Source organism: Podarcis vaucheri (genome assembly GCF_965113315.1).
Source record: "Podarcis vaucheri genome assembly, chromosome: 10".
NCBI lineage: Eukaryota > Metazoa > Chordata > Lepidosauria > Squamata > Lacertidae > Podarcis > Podarcis vaucheri.
This window is the reverse complement of record NC_138748.1, coordinates 41,394,199-41,412,552: the sequence shown is the minus strand read 5'-3', so window position 1 is coordinate 41,412,552 and position 18,354 is coordinate 41,394,199. Positions and strand designations below refer to the sequence as shown.

The 18,354-nt window shown below is 45.7% G+C and overlaps 2 protein-coding genes and 1 long non-coding RNA gene across 3 annotated transcripts; 1 reads left to right on the top strand and 2 right to left on the bottom strand.

The window, feature by feature from the left end:
* The first annotated feature begins 371 nt into the window (after positions 1-371).
* LOC309541817 (histone H3.2) lies at positions 372-1,971 on the top strand. The gene has a single exon (XM_082239957.1). It carries the CDS (start codon positions 979-981, stop codon positions 1,387-1,389), a length of 411 nt encoding a protein of 136 aa, XP_082096083.1. The 5' UTR covers positions 372-978; the 3' UTR covers positions 1,390-1,971.
* A 2,060-nt stretch (positions 1,972-4,031) lies between these two features.
* WBP11 (WW domain binding protein 11) lies at positions 4,032-16,470 on the bottom strand. The gene is made up of 12 exons (XM_082239956.1): positions 16,240-16,470; positions 15,776-15,879; positions 14,434-14,465; positions 13,608-13,701; positions 12,383-12,579; positions 10,967-11,100; positions 10,228-10,427; positions 8,386-8,580; positions 7,409-7,510; positions 6,106-6,414; positions 5,428-5,610; positions 4,032-5,023 (listed from the first exon to the last, which is right to left on the bottom strand). The coding sequence occupies exons 2-12, from the start codon at positions 15,837-15,839 to the stop codon at positions 4,605-4,607; spliced, it is 1,929 nt and encodes a 642-aa protein (XP_082096082.1). The 5' UTR covers positions 15,840-15,879; positions 16,240-16,470; the 3' UTR covers positions 4,032-4,604.
* On the bottom strand, positions 11,109-12,303 carry LOC309541816. The gene is made up of 3 exons (XR_014223960.1): positions 12,192-12,303; positions 11,503-11,947; positions 11,109-11,395 (listed from the first exon to the last, which is right to left on the bottom strand). It is a non-coding gene; the product is annotated as an uncharacterized lncRNA (long non-coding RNA).
* Positions 16,471-18,354: the final 1,884 nt, after the last annotated feature.

Below are 18,354 nucleotides of genomic sequence, written 5' to 3'. Positions count from 1 at the left end.
GCTTTCAAAGGAGTGTATTTCGAAGTTACTTGGCGTCAAAATCCTATATATGTATATATATAAATGCTTCTCGTGGGTCACAGTTAGTGTAAATAGACAACTCCACAGGTGACCGTTTGTGAAAAATACGATTCCCCTTGTTAAGGCTGCATCTCTAAACAAACTAACTTGGGAACAAGTCCCATTAACTAATGTGAGCCTTATTTCCTAGATGCGACCACAGCTAAGTACAGTACTGTATATTTGAATTGGAATCAATGGGATCCCCCCCCCCCTTCGCCTGGACTTTGACGTGCTCTCCCATAGAAATTACTGGAAATAGCTACAAGGAAATAGCTCCCTCTGAGTTAAACGGAATTTACACCCAAGGATGTTTAAGGCTCCAACCTCACGAGCTGAAGTTCACGCACTTTGGGATAATAAAAAAAAAAAAAACCCAAGAAAAGTGCGCTGTAAACTATGAGAAATCGGGAAGGGGAGGTTCAAGCCTAAACAGTAAATGTTTGTTTTTTCCTGTCAATATCACTAATCGCTGAAAAACGTTAAAATGAAGAGACAGTCCAAAATGTTCTCAAACAAGAAGATATTATATAAAAGATTTAGGCAAGCTTAGCAAAGGAGCTTCTAGTGAGAGAGAGTTTATACAAGCAAAGAGCCTGTCGGCTGGTACTGAACAACACTGGACAGAAAAGGCAGAATCTGCTTGATTTTAGAGGGTAAATATTCCGGGGAAACTCGCCACTGAAAAAAATAATCTATTGGGCTGCTAGGAGGCGGTCCGTAGGTGACACAAACCAAAGCGGGAGTTTTCGAATGGAGAAGCTGTCCAATGAGAATCTGCCCCACTGATGTCAGCCAATGGGGACAGAGACACGAGAGCACTATAAATAAAGGGTCGCGATCACCTCGCTCCTTTATTCGGAGTTGCAGTTGCGGCTGGTTGAGTTGGGTCTTCGTGAGTGCAAACGCGCCCCAAAGATGGCTCGGACGAAGCAGACGGCTCGCAAGTCGACGGGCGGCAAGGCGCCTCGCAAGCAGCTGGCCACCAAAGCGGCTCGCAAGAGCGCGCCGGCCACGGGCGGCGTGAAGAAGCCTCACCGCTACCGGCCGGGCACCGTGGCGCTGCGCGAGATCCGCCGCTACCAGAAGTCGACGGAGCTGCTGATCCGCAAGCTGCCTTTCCAGCGCCTGGTGCGCGAGATCGCGCAGGACTTCAAGACGGACCTGCGCTTCCAGAGCTCGGCCGTGATGGCGCTGCAGGAGGCGAGCGAGGCGTACCTGGTGGGGCTCTTCGAGGACACCAACCTGTGCGCCATCCACGCCAAGAGGGTGACCATCATGCCCAAGGACATCCAGCTGGCGCGGCGCATCCGCGGAGAGAGGGCTTAGGCGCCCCTCGCCCCGCCTCACCAACCCAAAGGCTCTTTTCAGAGCCACTACACCGCATCCCGAGAAGGGCTTGAGATTGTCTTCCCTTTCCCCCTATCCCAATTTGCGAGTTAGTACAAAGTGCCTCTGCACTGCGATGCGAGAGGGAGCGGTGGATTTCAGATCACTTCCTGTATACTTAAGTGTCCCCGTTTCTGCTTTATGAAGCGCCATTTTGGGAACGGGAAGGAACTAGTTTGAATTTTCACAACCCAATTCTTGACTGGCCGAGGAGCGAAGGGCTTACCTTAAGGTGCCCTCGAGCTTCACTTGCGGTTTTTAATTGGGTAGGAGCTTAAAACGGGGGTGGAGAGCCTGGGGGCCCCAGATGCTGTTTTGACTTTACTCTGCCGTCATCCATAACCAATGACCACGCTCCTACCTCTGCCAGGACTTGCGATCTTCCTGTTCTTTAGATCTGCAGAAATATTTCCTCCTGGCGAAAGTTTGAATCATCCGATTTCCAAAATACTCATGCCAGTGCCAATGTATTTGTATTACGTATACACCTACCCTGTTCTCCCTCTGCCCGGCAACGTTTGGGGGGGGCTTTCCTCCAATGCGTTTAAGGTGGTGTACATGGCTCTCCCCCTCATTTTATGGCAAACACCCCACCTGCTCTCTGCTGTATAATAAATCCATCTAGTTAGCTGAATACTACCTGTCATTGGCTGCCAGCCCTGCAACCCTTTTATAACAGATGTCAGACTGGACATGGGGCCTGTATGCCTGAACTCCACACAAGCAATTGTTAGGTATTTTGTATTTCAAATTATTGTGATGTGAGGTGGTCCACCTCTAGATGGTGCAAAACCAAGTGAACCATGGCAATTCTATGGTAAGCATAGTACTAGCAGTGGGCATACATATGTGAATGACAATGCATTTTGCCTTGGATTAAGGTGCTGTTCCAGTGTTCTCGCACTGATACTGGACAGAAGACACAGGATTTCACATTTCACTCCAGTTGTCTATGGAAGAGGCTTGGTGCATCCATCTCTCCACCCCCCTTCAGCTTTTATTTTTTATTTTATTTGTATTATATTCAATATCATTACTAAACATTAATTTTCTAGTTTCCCTCCTCCCTGTTGACTTCCCCCAGCATCCATTTCTGGTTTGTTACACCAAATGTTAATTCCCCCTTCAGCTTTTACACACAACTCACTTCATCAGGTGATGATTATACATACACTTCTATCCAGTTAAAGTAGATATTCATATTACATTCACTAATGTTCTCTAACTGTCAGTCTGTATGTATATGCCATCTCTGTGATCTATGAATGGAGCCTGGGTTCCTTTCAGGTTCATTTTTAATGGGGGCAAGAGATACTTTTTAGATATACAACTGTATCATGTTTCCCAAATGGAATGAACAGCTATACTCCCTTTTATGGATTCTTCAGATATTAGGGATGTTCTCTTAAGTCTAAAGCAGGGGTGCCCAAACTTTTTTCAAGGAGGGCCAGATTTGATGAAGTGAAGGGCTGTGAGGGCCAACCAAAGTTGTTGCGCTTTTTTTAGGATTGAAATTGTTGAGCTTTTTTTTTTTTAGGGTTGAAGTTGTTGAGGGGTTTTTTGAGGATTTTACCCCATAAACTGCTGAAGGGGCCGGATTAGGCCCCCAAAATGGACTTTGGACATGTCTGTGGTAGAGCCTTTGGCCAACAAGGGAATCAAAGGTGTGCTAAAGGTGGGAAAGGAGATTGCAGAGGAGCTGAATGGATTATTTGCATCTGTCTTCAGAGCAGAAGACTCGCGAGTAACATAAAAGTAATAAGGAGAGATGCGAGCCGGGAAGGGCGACGGAAGGGCCCGGCCGGGCGGCGACTCACCTCGCAGGCAGTGCGCCATCCCTTTGGCCCAGGCGAGGCGGCGGCGGCTGCTCAGCGACCTCCTTGCCCGTCTCCTCATGAGGGAAACGCGGCATCGGCGTCGGGGCGCCTCTGGCGGAGCAAGGCCGCTGGCCTGCCTTCCCCTCCGCCTTCCTCCTTTTCCCCACGCCGCCTGCACCTCCGCTGCCTCCCGCTCTCGGCGGGCCCTCCCGGGCGTCGGGCTCCGAGGGCGAAGGCACCCCTCCTCGGCCCCACTCCACCATGCCCATCTGCAGCACGGCCCCCGCCGCCACGCTCCCGCCAGCCGCCCTGGCCGCTTCGCCCGCCTCCTCGGAGGAGAAGGAGAAGAAGTGACGGCGACGACTCCGCCGCCCCAGCTCCAGATGCTCCAGGCCACCGGGAGGGCAAAGTCCCGCTATGGCCCCCCGACCCTGGACGAAGGCCACCGCTGCCTCAGAAATTTTCTCTCAGGCCGGCCGTGTAACGGCGCGGGAAGGGAGCGCCTTCGCTTTCTCCACCGTCCGCCTTCCAGCCCCCCATCCCCGCCCACAGCGCGCCGCCTCGCAGGGGGAAGCGGGCTGGCAGCTACACGGGCCACATGGCGAGGTCTGGCGGGCCGGATTTGGCCCGCGGACCTTGTGTTTGACACCCGTGGTCTAAAGCATCATTAGCTTCCTTCCATAGGTGCTGTTTGTCAGGTCCTCAGGCTACTTCTTTTCCTTCCTAAACCCAAAATAGCAGTGCAGATAACTAGTCAGACAGTGGTGTATTACATCAAATATTTATTCTCTTTCAATAAGACAATGATCGCTCCTGTTAGCAAGAAGCCACAGTAGTGAGTGCAGGATACACAGGGTGCAAAATGTTTGCATGCCATATATGCAAACAGTAACCTGCCCACCTTACAACAATGTGTAAACCCATTTTTCTCACCCAGCTAAAAACAGCATTACAAAATATTTACAGAAAGCCACCAAAACAAAACATAAAAACTTGATCGGTACATGTGGAAGAAATGCTTTAACAGTGTGTTCTGGTTCCTCAAGTAATTCCTCCCTTTAACAAAAATTTAAAAATGAGACAACAGGATTTTCCATGAGCACACAGACACAACCAAGTCTTTCATTAAAAAGTGAGTAGAGTAATTGCACCCCTTTTCCACTCTCTGCAATGGTCGTTCTCCCAAATGTGATCACAAGTTAATAGGGATGGGGGACTATTGTCACAAATGAAGGAGCTCTTCAACCGGATGCCACTATAACATGGAACCTCTGCCCCTAAGACAGTAGTCTGATCTCATAATCACAGAGAATATACAGGTTAACTGGGAACAGATTGTCACAGTAGCCCCTCCATTTCCTTCATGAAAGCTTCATAAACATCATCTTTTGTCTGCACAGAAATGGGAGCAGAAGAGCCAGCCTTAGGAGTTGCTTTGGTTATCTGAACAGAAGGCTCATCATCAGGTTTTCTCTGGGTGGTGGCAGCTGTCCCTTTGTTCTCTCGGCGAACTCGCAAGGCTGTGGGCACGAAGCGGGTGATCTCAGCCTTGGGGTTGGTGATCTGTGGCTTGGCGCTGATGGTTGCTGTGGCTTTCTTCTCAATGGTGGCTGCACTGGTGTCATCCGCCTTGGGACGCTGGATCAAGCTGGGGGGAGCACTCAGCACCCCAGGATTGGGAATGGGAGCGGGGGGAAATAACCCAGGTGGGGGCACCAAAGGAGGGCGCAACATGCCTGGACGAGGAGGGGGGATGCCTGGAGGAAGAGATAAAAGTTAGCCTGCTACTCTTTGCTCAGAAGGAACCAATACCAGCATCAGCTCAAGTTCCTTTAGCCTCCCCTTAATTTAAGGTCATTATATTTGCAAAATTACATGGGACACACATTTTAAATCATCAAATTCCAACAGGTGTACCAACGATTCATAAAACCTAGAGTGTTTCACTGTGCTGGAACAAAAAGGACAGGAAAATATCACCCTCTAATTTTAGGATTCAACAACAGCTTGTAGTTGACCACTTATAAATTATGATTTTTATTAAGCATACATAACTCTTACTACATAAAAATACTTAAGATGAAAGCATCCACCACTAGACTAATTTTGTTTATCCATAACAGTGAATAAAAGAGATCCTGTGAGTAAACTGTAGTATTACCTGGAGGGGCTGGAGGTGGTAGGCGAGGTGGGGGTCCTCTTGGAGGAGGGCCAGGAGGCAGACCTGGCGGTGGACCAGGTGGAGGGCCAGGGGGGCGGCCAGGGGGAGGTCCGGGGGGCAACAGTCGTGGTAAAGGGCCACGCATTCCAGGCAACCCAGGTGGCCTAAGAAACGGAGGAGCCCCTGTGAAAGCAGTTGCACAAAGACGGTTTAGTTTATGGGTTAACATGGCAATTCCTCATTACCAATTACCTGTTGTTGTGCCAAAGATATGAGAAAGAGGTTTTAAAACTACCTTGCTTTTTTACACAAACACTCCAACACAGCCCATGGTAATGGTGACCATTTTATCAAAATACATTGCTTTTTCCTTCTGAATCACGTCAAATCATTTACAAAGTACCAGAGATGTACAAAAACAGTCATCCACCCACTGGGTAGCTTCCTCCCCCCACCCCTCCTTTTGTTGCCACGACTGCAAGAGACTGCTTAAACAAAAACGGAGTATCTGCCTGATGAGAAAGACAAGTGTTTGAAGTGCAACATTCATGTGACGTTGGAGTGGGAAGCCTCCACCAGTATTAGCTGAGTAAGACAACTGCCTGTTTTTGGGATTTCCAAGCTGGGAGCCCAAAGCAAAGAGAAGCCTGGATTTCTTAAATTTCATCAGGGGCTCACCTGGAGGAGGGCCAGGAGGGAGGCCAGTGGGTGGCCCTGGAGGCCTCAAGGGTGGTGCAGGAGGTGGCCCAAGAGGGGGTGGGCCAGGCATGGGAGGCGCTTGCATCTGAGCTGGAGGAACAGGCTGAGGTGGTGGCTGCTGCTGTGGCTGGGATGCTTGAGAGGCTGCCGACGATGCTGTCTCAGCATGTGCCTCTTCCGTGCTTTGCTGCTGTGGTGTATCTTCCGCCTCTGAGTCATCATCGTCGTCATCATCTTCCTCTTCAGAATACTCCTCTATCTCTTTGCCTCCCTCAGGAATTTCCTGGCCTGAAGAGAAATAATGCAGGCTCGATCTTTAAAACAGATTCTGGGACTTTAAAAGACCACAGGCCAACACTAGAAAAGAATGATTTGAAGGCCCAGGAAAAATATTCTATCAGAAATTAAGAAATTGATATTGAATGCTACAAGTATCTCCATAGGGCGGCTATGGCAAGGCCCAAATTTCCTCCAGGATGTTCCAAGCCCACTGCCTCGTTCTTGCATCCCTCCTGTTGAATGGGGTTGGAAGATTAGCAGCCCTGCCCCAGCCTTGCATAGATCGGAAATAAATTCCAGCAAGTGGCATGGGACCTAATCCAGAGTAGGAGCACAGGGTTCAGAATTTTTCTTACACCCACTTTCTTTCTTCTGAAGCATGGAGATGGTTGCACAGTGCTTCCCCCATCCATGGCACACCTACCCATCATTCAAGGTGCCCCACTACCCTGTGGTGTCTAGGAATTTGTTTTCTCGCTAAGTTTCGAAAAGCTAGATAGAATTGGCTTGGGGATTCCTCAGTGTATCTTCAAGGTTTGAAGGTCTATTTAACACTCTTCTGCAATAGTCCTACATTAATATTTTGTGGGCAGCCGCTTATGGGGTTCCTTCATTCCACAGTGTCTGAAAATCACAGCTACATACCAGCTTCACCATGACCAGTCTGAGAAAGCTATGAAAGCATCCTTTAAACCAGACCCTGCCTTCCATCTTCATATTAATTTAATCAGGGGTTGGGAACTCAGGAATTTGGAAGACAACCACACATGCAAATTATGAGTTCAAAGTCACTGCTGTATCAGTCAGCTGATGTGCTAAATGGTCCCATATCCTAGCTTCTATTCATAAGGCACTTTTGAGATAGGTTTTTAATGCAAATCCTTGCTTATTAAACTATTTGTGAGTTAATTTCTCTGGGTAAACAGACTTCCATAGCTTGCAACTAAAATAATGAAGGGGGGGGGGGAGAGAATACGGCTGAGAAAAATCCAGGCTTTCTTACCAGCCATTCGCAGCATCATGGCCTGAAGTGGCGTGAGCTCTTTCATGTTCTTCTTCTTCTTACGTGATTTTCCAGGTATCTCAGCAAACCGTACACTATGACCTGCAGAAGTAAAGTGACAGAGGATTAGGAGTTCATCAATCACCTCCTCTCAGTTTTAATGTCTGGAATGCTTTAAAAATCGAGGCTCTCCCATGCTGCAATTCAGACATTTAAGTAGCTATGTAGTTTCAAGGCTTCAAGTGACTCTTACAGGTGAGCACATTATCTGCTAGATTTTATGTTGTACAACGCCATTTATCTTTTCTAACAACCAAATGACCCAACATTATTATTAGCTATTATTTATAAAGTGCCTCAATGTCCCTGTTTATTGTTCCTCTAAGCTGGTTTCCCCCAGATGTTGCTGGATCCCAGGGTTGTGCTGGCTACAGCTGATGGGAGTTTAAAGCAACAGGATGGTGCCAGGCTGGTCTAGGCATTGCACAAAGTTAATGCCCACACAGTACCATTCCACAAGCTTACAATGTTAATATGCATGACACGAAACAAAACAAAACAAAATGGTAAGAGGGGGAAGAGCAAAACAGCAGATTCAGCCACAAATTCTTTCATCAAGTTATGCAATTGTTACAATAACCAGATGGAACAGCCATTAAGGGAAACAGTTCCAAGAGAAGGAGGAGCCAACCCACGGTTGGTCCCAGCAGAGCAGACTTTGCTGTATTAACTCCCCTTTTGATGCAGCCAGTATCAGGTGGGATACGTATCAGACTAGTCAAGAACAGTATGTTTATAAAGAAAGAACTCAAGAGATTGCTTGTACCATTCTACCAGCATTACAAAATAATGCTGGAAAGCATCCCATGAAAGAGCTTAGAACAAGAATTCAGATGTTGGTAAAGCATTCATGCTTGCTCTCAACTACTCAAACACTAAGAATAACTATTTCAAACCCATTCTCCTGAGAAGCTTACCCAATTTCTTGTCTTCACCACCCTCCCTCTCAGCCGTGTCATCGTGATGCATGAACTCTTCCCCTTCGCTGTCTGCATCGCTTCTGTCACTGTCGCTGTCATCAGTAGTGTCATCGTGCTTGTCCTGATCCATGTCCTCGGGATACCCCTCATCTTCACTGGTACTGGAAGCTTCATCATCCTGTCCTCGTGGACCTGAGTAGTTCAAACATGAAGCCACCAAGAAAAGCAACGTTCAGCTTGTTTTGATACTGTGAAGGCTTTCCCTTGAAATACGATGGGATAGGGAGGTGAAGAGGAGAATCAACAGTTCAGGTCCAATATTCTCCTGCAGACTTCACAGCCAAGAAGGATCATTATGAAATATCAGAATACCTGCATCACCTGCCCACTTTGATTTCTGGATGGCTGGTTTCTTCTATAAACCCACAGATGTACAGCAAAGTGTCTACAAATGAGCATAGCTGATAATAATTTATAAAATATTGTTCCCCAACAAAGCAAAATAAATAAATAACAAAGTAGGTCAACAGTGACAATCTTTATTTAGTGGTGACATTTGAACATCATTGTACACCATAGTTAATGGTTTACCTGGAACATACAAACGGCTTCTGCTTCACTCCTTCCTTGGCATGATCAACAAAATACAATCTCTGGCTTACCATTACATCCAAAAAGCCACTGTTGGTATGCCAAGAACAAACCTTGGTTTAACATTGTGGCTTGGAAAAAAACCACAATTGCTGATTCAGACATATTGCTCAGCCAGGGATCATTGTTTATCACTCATGCTAGGAGAGTGTTCCATTAACTATGTTTAACTTTGGCATGCAAACTATCATAGCAGTCATATCCAAAAAGCATTCACATAAATCTGAGATTTGGAGGAGGGGGAAGTTCTAAATAGCAAGCCTAATGTATTTCTTGGGAACTAGTAGCTTTTTAAAAACACATACATGAGAATACATATGCACACCAGCTATTTCAAATGCTTCTTCCATGCGCAAAACATTGGAATGTCTTACATGGCTTTCCTTTCTATTTATTTGCCAACCATCTTTTATGCCTCCTTCAAAATTGGCAATGTGTCTTTTCTTCTCCTTACAGATCTGTGTCCTCAAAACTAAATCTAGTTTTACATCTTTTAAAAATACAGGGGAGATTGAACAACATATGAAACTGTCAGAAGATTTCCCCAACTTTACCACAAAACACAACTGCCTGTTTACAGAAGAATATGGAACCCCAGACCCCATCCTCAAATACAATGGTGGTAATAATAATATAATATAATAATTTATTATTTATACCACACCTATCTGGTGGGTTTCCCCAGCCACTCTGGGTGGCTCCCAACAGAATATTAAAAACACGATAAAACATCAAACATTAAAAACTTCCCTAAACAGGGCTGCCTTCAGATGTCTCCTAAAATTCAGATAGTTGTTTATTTCCTTGACATCTGATGGGAGGACGTTCCACAGGGTGGTCGCCACTACTGAGAAGGCACTCTGCCCTGGTTCCCTATAACCTCGCTCCTCACGGTGAGGGAACCATCAGAAGACCCTCGGAGCTAGACCTGTGTCTGGGTTGAACAATGTGGGTGGAGACGCTCCTTCAGATATACTGAGCCGAGGCCCTTTAGGGCTTTAAAGCTCAGCACCAACACTGTAAATTGTGCTCAGAAATGTACTGGGAGCCAATATAGGTCTTTCAAGACCGGTGTTATATGGTCTTGGCAGCCACTCCAAGTCACCAGTCTAGCTACCGCATTCTGGATTAGTTGTAGTTTCCGGGTCACCTTCAAAGGTAGCCCTTGCGGATGAGGAAAATGACTACCTGTCTCTGGACTGTAAGACACCTCCTCTTCTCTTCTCCGAGGGGCCATCTCAGAGGTGAATCCAACCTTCCGACCGTACATCTGCAAGACCTGAGGTGGAGGCGGCCCTGGTGGAGGTCCTGGAGGCTTCCTGCCTGGAGGTAAGCGAGGAACACCAAGCCCAGGGGGTGGAAGTACAGAAACAGGCCGGACAGGAGGTCTAGAGACAAGGTTTTGAACAGTTCAAGAGCTAAGGATTTACAAGCTTTTCAGTTTGCGCTAGAGTACTGGATGCCAATGCAGCACCAGCTGAGCTTTTGCCCTAGTTTCTGGCTACTTACTTATGCCCTGTGAATATTATGCCAATTGTCTCCCTAGTGACTGAAGTTAGCATTTCTTCTCAGCCGGCAACAAAACAGCTGACAGCAAGGACAAGAAGCTGAGCACCAATGCAATTCAATATATGCAGGTGCCCCAGATTTAATCGACAGCCACACTTAACACTTTTCTGTACTAGCATGCAGCCCAAATGATGTCAGTCCGTATCTTGTGCCTCAATCTGCACTTCAAGAACCACCATTAAATCGCATGAACAAAAAGCAGCTCACAAATTATATCATGTGGCTTTTCAAAGCTCTAAAAGCACAAGTAAAATAACAACAAAAGCCTATTTAATCATAGTAGCAGCATCAGATTGTAATCCACACAGACCAACCCCCAAAAGAGCTTTGGCCTTTCCCAGTGCATTTCCTTGCTTACCCATAAGCTGATGTCTTTTTGAGAATAGAGGGGGGCTGCGCTCCAGGCAGGGGGATGTCCTGAATGAGGATGTTGGAAGGGGCATGAGGCATATCTGGCAGGGGGATACTCTCCACTTCGACATGCTGAGCATTCTGAAAGAGATTTTCAAACATTCCCTGAGGTTAATCTTCAGGAGGTGACAATGGGCATGTGACAGAGAGGCGAGACAAGCGCCCCTCCATCAGCTCAACCGGGATCACCCGACGCCTGGATCCTCTCCTCCCTTGCTCATTATGTATCTTGATTGTATAACCCAGGCATAGGCAAACTCGGCCCTCCAGATGTTTTGAGACTACAGTTCCCATCATCCCTGACCACTGGTCCTGTTAGCTAGAGATGATGGGAGTTGTAGTCCCAAAACATCTGCAAGGCCGGGTTTGCCTATGCCTGGGTTATACAATCAAGATACATAATGAGCAAGGGAGGAGAGGATCCAGGCGTCGGGTGATCCCGGTTGAGCTGATGGAGGGGCGCTTGTCTCGCCACTCTGTCACATGAAACAACCTCATGAAAGACTTAGGCCTGGAACCTACTTATCTTCCTCTCCCCTCCCCATTTCTTTAGAATTATGTCACTTAGACTGTAAGCAGTTAGCATAAATGAAAACCACATTTAAATAAAAAAAAAAACTACTACTAGCTTTAATAATCAGCCAAGAGGGCTTTCACTTCCCTTCTGAGCCATGTCTAGTTGATTGTAAGCCTGCAGGCAGGAATAGGTTTTTTTGGGGGGAGGGTGCACAGCACTTAGCAAATTTTAGTGCTTTATAAATGAGAAAGCAACATGAATAAATGCAAGCAACCATTTAGAAGGAACATCACACGACCAGTCAAATTAATGAAATAGTCATTTAAACCATTCCAATGAAATATGAGGAGGGAAAAGTGAAGGTTTCTGGTCACCAAACTACATAGGGAAGAGATTCAGAAAAGCCAGTTTCTATGTACACTGGTACCTCGGGTTACATACGCTTCAGGTTACATACACTTCAGGTTACAGACTCCGCTAACCCAGAAATATAACCTCGGGTTAAGAACTTTGCTTCAGGATAAGAACAGAACTCATGCAGCGGCGGCGCAGCAGCAGTAGGAGGCCCCATTAGCTAAAGTGGTGCTTCAGGTTAAGAACAGTTTCAGGTTAAGAATGGACCTCCAGAACGAATTAAGTACTTAACCCGAGGTACCACTGTAGATGAATTTCAAATGCAACACACCACTGCTTGCATGTACTGTTTGTTACCAGACATATGCATGGTGTGCTTGTAATTTTTTAAAAAGCGCAGCAGGACTTAGAAGCCTTGCACTGTCCACACTTAAGTAAGCCAGGAGTAAGAACCCTTAATCAATCCCATTCAAATATGATAAGGGCAGATACCTTTACAGCATCGAAGTACTGACTGAGCTGAGATCTCTTCTGCTCATATTCCACTTCTAGCTTGCGCAACTCCTTGTAGATGTCTGGATTCTCCTTCTCATAGAGCCGCAGGATACGCTCAAAGGTCTCACGCAATTTCTTACGCTTGTCCTTCAGCACCTTCTCATTGAGCTGGGGTTGCTGCACTGGGTTAAACTCTGATCCAGTATTAGGATTGAGACAACCATGTGGAAGGAGAGAGATTTACAAGCAAAGCCTGAATTAAGTCATTGTTTTCTCTTCCTCTCACCACACCACGTTTATAACACATGTGCCATTGTGGTATCCATGTTCAGAAACAGAACCCCGAAGAAAGCTTTCCTCCTGAGTGCCTCTAAAAGAGAATACATATTTGGGAAGACAGCTTAAAGGTAAAGGTAAAGGTACCCCTGCCCGTACGGGCCAGTCTTGCCAGACTCTAGGGTTGTGCGCCCATCTCACTCAAGAGGCCGGGGGCCAGCGCTGTCCGAAGACACTTCCGGGTCACGTGGCCAGCGTGACATCGCTGCTCTGGCGAACCAGAGCCGCACACGGAAACGCCGTTTACCTTCCCGCTTGTAAGCGGTCCCTATTTATCTACTTGCACCCGGGGGTGCTTTCGAACTGCTAGGTTGGCAGGCGCTGGGACCGAACGACGGAAGACAGCTTACTGGTGCTCAAATAACTCTGTTAGTTCCCAGGTGCCCCAGCCTGATCAGCAACCCAAGTAGTGACTAGGGAGGAGGGAGAGGGGCTTCCTGGGCCTGGCACCCCATTCAATGAACCCTCTTTCTAAGGGCAGCTTGCCTGGTCCCATCAATGTTTCTAGGATGGCTTCTAAAAGAGGGAAAGAAAAAGAACACAGGGGTCGGGAGCAGGGAGCTACCAACTCTCTACAGAAACTGGCCACTTGAGTGTACCCAGCCCTTGATCTCCTTACTCCAAAAAAATAAATAAAAACATGATATCTTGTAACATTTGTTACATCAGCCAATGTGTCCGTCCTCCAGATATTTTTTAACTATTAACTCCCATAAGCCCCAGCCAACATGGCCAGTGGTCAGGGACAATGAGAGCTTTAGTATAACATATAGAAAGTACAATATTGCCTACCCCTAAGTCTTTCAGCTTCACAGATGCAATTGGCCCCATCTGGTTTCTCCATTCAAGTTTCCCCCAACCCCCAAAAAGGTTTATTCAAACCTACCCATTTCATCAAGTTTTTCCATATCTCGGATTATTTGCTTGGGATCCTTCATCTTCAACACTGCTGCTCTCACCATCATGCGTTGCTTCTTGTTCTGGAGTCACCAGAAAATGAGAGAGAGTGAAAGATTCCTGTATCAGCCAAACCAAGCAACATATACAATACAAAAAAATAGGGGGAGCCAGGAGTGGGTTTTTGCATGACAGGACTGTGAGCTCAGTTCTGGTACTGGGAAAACAATTATGGGCCAAACATGTGCTTAGAGGCACCGTTCCTTAATTTTAAGAGTCTGCTGCCCCCACTATAATATATCTTGCACCTGGCTCTACTTGGAGGATAGTAAGTTTCTAGTTTTTTTAAAAAAGCAGATCCCACAAGACTAAAGTCTGCACAACACTGTTCTAAGCTGTTAAAATTGATTTTACATTCCAATTTTACAGGCAGTGTGTTAACACACCTTCACATTTATACCCTATCAACCTTTACAATCCTCAGTCTCTAGTTCTGTGGGGTTTTATATTACTGGCTTCCTGTTTAAAGACACTTGAGTACTTGGTCAAACACTGCCATGATATTTATATTTACAGATGAGAATAAGACTAATCATCCACCAAGGAAAACTATAAATATATAACATTAGTACTATCACAATTCTTTTAAAAATGCATTATTTCTCCAGCTTTATAAATACTTGGAAAATGCAGTATTGTTAAATAGGAAATGGCTCATCAGTTAGCAAGTACTACATTAGCAAGGTACACTTTACGTTAGGAACATAACACATAGTATAGGGTCATCAGCCTTTAGTAAAGCAATGATCTCTCACCTTCTTAAGCTCCCTTTTTCGAGCCTCCTTGCCTGCAAAGATATAAATGCTCAATTTCAGACCCAGTACTAGCAAGCTTTGGACTGCAATGAAAACCACACTTATCATGGAACTCATTGTACCTCAGAGTACACTTTGAATCCTAAGAGGTACTGTACTTGCGCCAGGGAAGGAACAAAGCAGGAACTGGGCAACATGCACCAGAATGCTGCTTGTTCATAATGCTGCTTCATAAAAGCACACACAATGTTGCCTGACCAACCCTGAACACTTACTCCACCTTTTTCCAAAACTGTCTTTAAGTAAAAGAAGTTGAGTGTTCTACCATCCGAAAGCAATCTGACTCTTGCAAACACAGCCTGTGTACACACTATAAAGTACCTTTAAAGCACCTTTGAAGCAAATTCTTTCCCTCAAAAAATTCAGAACACTATAGCTTACACTGCACATAGCTATAATTCCCAGGGACGCTTAATAAACTACAGTACTCAAAATTCTTTGATGAAAAGACTGTGCTTCAATGGTGCACATAGTAAACATGGACCGACTCAAAGCTGCACAGAAGTGCACTTAGATTTAACTACGAGAAATCCTATAATTAACAGACTACAGTGAACCAAGTCATACTGAATGCTCTTCAAATAATTTAATATAAATATTTGTATATGAGATTTATAAAGCAGCAACATTATGCCTTCAACTGATTAGCTTGATGCACAGCAATCTTCTGAAGAAAAATCTCCACTTGACATTACCACCATCCCATTATTTTATATTCCTGTACATTCCTTCAGTGACATTGTTTAATGCTAAACCCATAGTATACGGTAACATTTTTAACCTGCAGAGTTAAGTCTTATACCTCAGGCTACATTAGTGTTCGAAACTCCCATTGTTACAGGCACATTTTGCAACAGGGAATTTAATTAGTGTGAGCCGTTTCTGAGTTCTGGGCACAGTACTGCACCTAAGATTTCAGACTAAAACTGCAGAGTGGAAGGAAAGGAGGGCCTTTTTCTGCCTCCGTGCCTCCAGCTACTCTCTGAAGACTGGATAAGAGACCCTCTTAAGAAGATTGGGGGGGGCAGGGGAAGGACAAGACCATGTGAAAAATGAACATAATATTTTAGCAGCAGTTCATTCATTTTCAGTTTTGTATTCTTGTTATTAAAAAAAGTGTGCCTAGGCATTCCGTTGTTGAGCCAGTAACCTAGGTTTAAGGTGTGATTTGGCTCCTATCTTTCCTATCTTAGTTTCTAACACTGTGCTACATGCTTTCACTCATGCGTCTCCCCTAAAACGCTCCCCCTTACTTTAAAAAAAATTAATTCTGTACACTTACGGGCTTGATCTGTGGGATTCATGAACTTCCCACTCTTGGTGGATGACGTGGATCTTCGCCCCATTTTGACAGTTTGTTTATTTTATTGTTTCACTGAATGCAAACTAGACCAGGAGGAGAAAAATATATATAATTCAGCACAAACATCAGTATTAAACACACAAGTGAAGTCCTGTAAGTCATGCAGAAGCACATCTCATTATAATAGTCACGAATAATAATATACTATAAATAATAATAATAACAACAATAATATAGTATAAGTTTTTTTATATATAAAACCCCCTTTTCGGTTAAAGTCAGGCATTTACTGAAAAATGCTCGCCCTTGATCCGACCAGCGTTTTAACACCGGACCATCAGGAGACGCAGCTCTGCACAAAGTTCCAGCCTTCGGGGTATAAACAACTGTTTGTGCCCATGAAGATGAAAGAATTTCTAAGTCGGGAAACGGTAACAAGTTACCTGGCGCCAAAGCCGGTGGCTCCAAGCAGGGGGAGGCGGGCAGCCCAGATCCGCGCCTGACCCCAGTCGATCCACGGGGAGCGAAGGAAGAGGCCGGAGCCCGCCAACCCCGACGGCAGAGCGGCGCCCGGTCGCTCCAACGAGAGAAAGGGCCCTACAGAAGCCGCGCCTCGGATACTCTCCGCGTCGCCGCCATCTTGAAAAGCCGCGCGATCTCGCGGCAACAGCGATAGAGGCGCGGAACGGCTAGAGTAGCCCACAACCTGAACTTCCGGCAAAAATGAGGAACTTTGAGGCACGTGGACTTCTCATCAAAAGACTCGTCTTCCGTCCCCAACTTCCGGGAAGTTGATTCGGCCTGAAGTAGCGGACCATTAAGGAGGTCAGGATTTTAGCATCCCCAGCCTATGATACCCGGAACTAAAGCACCGAAGCTCATATATTTAGTTTTTAGTTTAATTATTGAATTTATATATACCGCCCTATGCCCGGAGGTTCACAGGGCGGTTCACAAAACAAAATCAAAATATAAAACCACAGTATATATAATCAAAATTAAAACAACAACCTAATAGCAATTCCCCCCTCCCAAAAAAGGAACCACATTTTAAACGGGCATAGGATGTCAATGAAATAAACCAAAGTCCTGGTTTAAAAGGAACGTTTTTACCTGGAAATATATGCAACTCATACTGCTTCCTCCTTCCCCTCAGCTGTCGCCCGAGGCAACCGCCTCACTCTGCCCAGTGATACAGCCATTAGTATGGGCGTCTGTAGGAATTTTTCGGGGGGGGGAAATAAAGCACTAAAAAGGGGAGCAGTGGATTTCTCACACTAAGAACAGCTGTCCATTTTGCCTCGTATCTCGGGTTCTACAAATGACAAAAACTTAACTCTTTGGAAGGGTAAACTGGAGATTATGGCTCTTCGGAAGTCAGTGCTCCCTTCCTCTTCCCGCCTGCACTTTGCGGGTATCTTACATGTATGCGAACAAATGCAGCACAAGGCTTTGCACGCAACTGAGCTTTGGGCTGCAAGTTGTGAGTGACGTCCCAGGGGTCGCCATTTGGGGCCGGCGAAGTGTTGTTGGGGTACGTTTGACCGTTGCTGGAGTTGGAGTTCAATAACACCTCGAAGGCACCATGTTCGCTATCCCGGTGTACTTTTACCGTTTGCTGCAACCTGAGAGGTGTTAAGCGTGGAGAATTTGTAGCTGGAAAACTAGTTTCTGACATGCTCGATGGACAGTATACCACTTTGCACCCCAAAAAAGTAAAGAAACCCTGTCTCAGCCACAGTATCATGGGGATAGTGGTCTGTAGTTTATACAAACTCCCCTGACAGCAATCATGTTTTTCTCACAAAGTAAGTCCTAACTTAAAGCAAGAACTACTGTATATGCTGCTACTTCTTTCTGAGTGGACTCCTGCTTCTCATGTACGCTAAAATCCTCGATTTCTTTATTATTTTATATAGGCACTTCTCATTTCCATCCTGGGATGTGGAAACGTCAAAGGGAATCATAAAGTTTTTTTTTCTTTCTATGGGATTTCCGACTATTTTCCCTATCTCTATATTTGTCCTTGTTACTAGACGCTCCAGGCTGCGGTGTCTCTTTTGTACTTTGTATTTAGAAGTACTGTAAAGTGGAAAGGTGATCAACATCAGACCGGAAGTGTCTGTATAGGACTGAGACCGTTTACTTCCCCTCGTCTCTATGGTAACGGTACCGTCCGCAAATCTCTCTTTCCAGTTCGCCTGAGCTCAGAGGTGCTCAAGGCCGGTTTGTCCTTCAGACCTCCCAAGGTCTGCATCTCTATGGTTAGGGTTTCTCATAATCGCTAGGCAACACTGAAAGAAGGTGCCGGGAAAGGGAGGGCGCCATTTTTGGTATAGAAGTCCGTTATACCAGAGAAGGCCGAGAGGGGGCGCTCGCCTGCCAGTCCTGGAAATAAATTCTTCCAAGTCCTTTTCTTGCACAAGCTCAGAAATAACTTCATACTGCAAGGTTAAATCACACAATGCTTTCTAGAGGGAAGAAGACACAGTTCAGTTCAGTTCATATCACATCGAAAGAGCATTAAAAATGCTTTATATAAAACTTGACTCCTGGCA

Excerpts from the sequence above, each read along its gene's own strand:
- LOC309541817 (XM_082239957.1), top strand. The coding sequence starts at position 979 with ATGGCTCGGACGAAGCAGACGGCTCGCAAGTCGACGGGCGGCAAGGCG.
- WBP11 (XM_082239956.1), bottom strand. The coding sequence starts at position 15,839 with ATGGGGCGAAGATCCACGTCATCCACCAAGAGTGGGAAGTTCATGAAT. Across the intron at positions 13,702-14,433 it reads GAAAAAGGGAGCTTAAGAAG|AACAAGAAGCAACGCATGAT; the intron begins GTGAGAGATCAT and ends TGGTGACTCCAG. Across the intron at positions 5,024-5,427 it reads ACCACCTCCAGCCCCTCCAG|GCATCCCCCCTCCTCGTCCA; the intron begins GTAATACTACAG and ends CTCTTCCTCCAG.